Here is a 2312-nt window from a genome sequence, read left to right as displayed (position 1 = left end):
TCACCATCACTACTTCTGGCCCTGCTGCCACACCACCACCACCACCATAGCTATCACTACCACTACCAACACTGCCATCACTGCTACAACCACTGCTACCACCATTATCACTATTATCACCACCCACACCACCACCGCCAGCACTACTGCTACCACCACCAACACCATCACACCACTACGAGGACCACCACATTCACCAATTATTTATCATCATTAGTATCACCACCACCAAGAACAATGAAAACAACACCATCACTGCTGTTCCCACCACCATACCACCACCACAATAGCTGCCACGCCTAATTCACATTGCCATATTCCAAGAAAGCAGTTCACAGTAGTATTTTTAAAACACTGGTTTGAGAGCCAGACCAATTTAGGATCTATTCCAAGAAGTACTAGTTGTTTGAGTTTAAATAATTAATTAACCTTTGAAACTTAATTCCCCCAAATAAAAAAATAGAAACAGTAATAGAGCCAGCTCATAGGAATGTGGTTCAGACCAAACAGTTATCACAATGTTTGACCGGTAACTCAACGAAAGTTCACTATCTTTATTATCAGTATTTGCGCCCCAACTCCTTTTTAATACACAGCTGCTCCCCTAGCATTTCTGCTTGAAAATGGGTGAGGAAAGGACAGTTTATCCCTTTATTTCTAAATCTCATAGGACCCCCTAGGCTGCCTGACATCCCTTAGAAGTAGGGATCTGGTCATGGCAGTATGGGTTGAAGAAAGTTTCAGATTTGGAACTCAGCTGTCTGGATTTGAATCCAGATCTGCTTTTCAAAAGCTATCTGTCCTTCAAAATGTGTCTGTCCTCTCTGAGACTTCCTCTTCTAAAAAATGGGGAGTGATATCTTTTCCTTGAAGCATCTGGGGAGGATTCCATGAGATAAGATAGAGAAAAGCCCCAGCAGATGATGGGCAGAGAGTAGGTACTCAATGCATGGAGTTGACTTTGATGTGCTGATATTTCAGTTTTGAATAAATAATTATAAGGAAGTGAAAAACGTATGCACTGCTCTAGAGAACCTTCTACTGGGGAATAAAATCCAGTCTTTCTCTCTTCCAGATGGAGCTGAGCCTGGCACTCTAACCGGTTCTCTGGGTGTACTGCAAACGTCTAATAAAAGGCACCTTTGCCCAGTTGCTTCAATTCTAGGAAGCTGTTCAATGTTTGACTATATTTCTCCATACTCATTTGAAAACGGTTCATCAGGTTAGTTCAGTTGAATTATTGCTCCTTGGGAGTTTTCCAAACCCTGGATTTCCTTCGGAGAGAGCTAGATTCTATTCCATTCTTGGAATCCAGCTCTTTGCCCCTCTCTGTGACCCCTGATCGCAAATGCAGTAAAAATATCCTGCCGCCTCCTGCACTAAGAGAGGACTCCCTGGCCTCCCGCTTAGAGATGCAATCTCATCTCTTGGGATTTTCAGAGCAACAATGTTAGACAAGCTGTCTGTTTTCCTTCTTCATTTCTACAGTTTGGTCACCGACATTTTGGTAGCAGATATTAGCAATAATGGGTACTCCTAAAAGTATATATGTGGTAAGAAGAAGAAAGGGAAAAAATATCATTCTATCCAATCACATTTGGCTCCTCCATACCCTGTATGAAGTGTTACTCAGTAGATTTTGTTAAACAAACCACGGTGAAAGAACTTTCAGTACAATTCCATCCATGGTCTCTTAGCACAGACTACATATGGGGGAGTCAAGGGAGACAGTGAAGAATTCTGAACCCACATAAACAAACTCCTTAGAATCAACTTTAGCAAATGCAGCACCTGGCTAGGGCAATTCTCGAATCTCCTAAGGAACACCAGAACAGGTAGACTGTTAGCCAGACTGTTAGACTGTTAGCATGAAACACATGCAGTGTTTCATGTTCTGAGTTTTCTTTCTTGTGAAAGTCTAGATTCCACTACCCAGTGAGAAAGAAAGGATGCAGGAAAGAAAATGTATTAGCAGATTGTCCACAAAGTCTCTTTCAAATAGTTTCAAATTTCACTCCCATCTCTATGGTCTTGAGTCTTTTGTCAGAGTGGACTGACGCTTTTAATTCCCCACCTACCTGTGGGTAGAATCTAAAGTCTTCTTTGTGCCAGTTGCTACATTAAAGGTTTTATTGCCATTTAATTCTCCAAGCAACCCTGATTGCTTGCCTTTTCTTATTTTTTCACCCAGTATTGCATTTTCAAAAAACTTCACATACTGCTAATTAGTGATGCCAGATAATTGTTTCTAACTATTGCATGGTAATCCATAAAGGGCACCTCTTCAATTTACTTTCCCATTTCTGCAGCTA

General features: G+C 41.3%; 1 protein-coding gene across 1 annotated transcript in view; it reads left to right on the top strand.

Moving 5' to 3' along the window:
• Positions 1-1379, top strand: part of LOC111552508 — a 45594-nt gene extending 44215 nt beyond the window's left edge. The window contains exon 6 of the mRNA XM_023226763.2: positions 1076-1379. Within this exon, the coding sequence (XP_023082531.1) occupies positions 1076-1227 (152 nt within the window). The 3' untranslated portion in view covers positions 1228-1379. The remainder of the gene's footprint in view (positions 1-1075) is intronic.
• Positions 1380-2312: the final 933 nt, after the last annotated feature.

Source organism: Piliocolobus tephrosceles, chromosome 17, assembly GCF_002776525.5.
Source record: "Piliocolobus tephrosceles isolate RC106 chromosome 17, ASM277652v3, whole genome shotgun sequence".
Taxonomy (NCBI): Eukaryota; Metazoa; Chordata; class Mammalia; order Primates; family Cercopithecidae; genus Piliocolobus; species Piliocolobus tephrosceles.
This window is presented reverse-complemented; position numbering and strand designations above follow the sequence as displayed.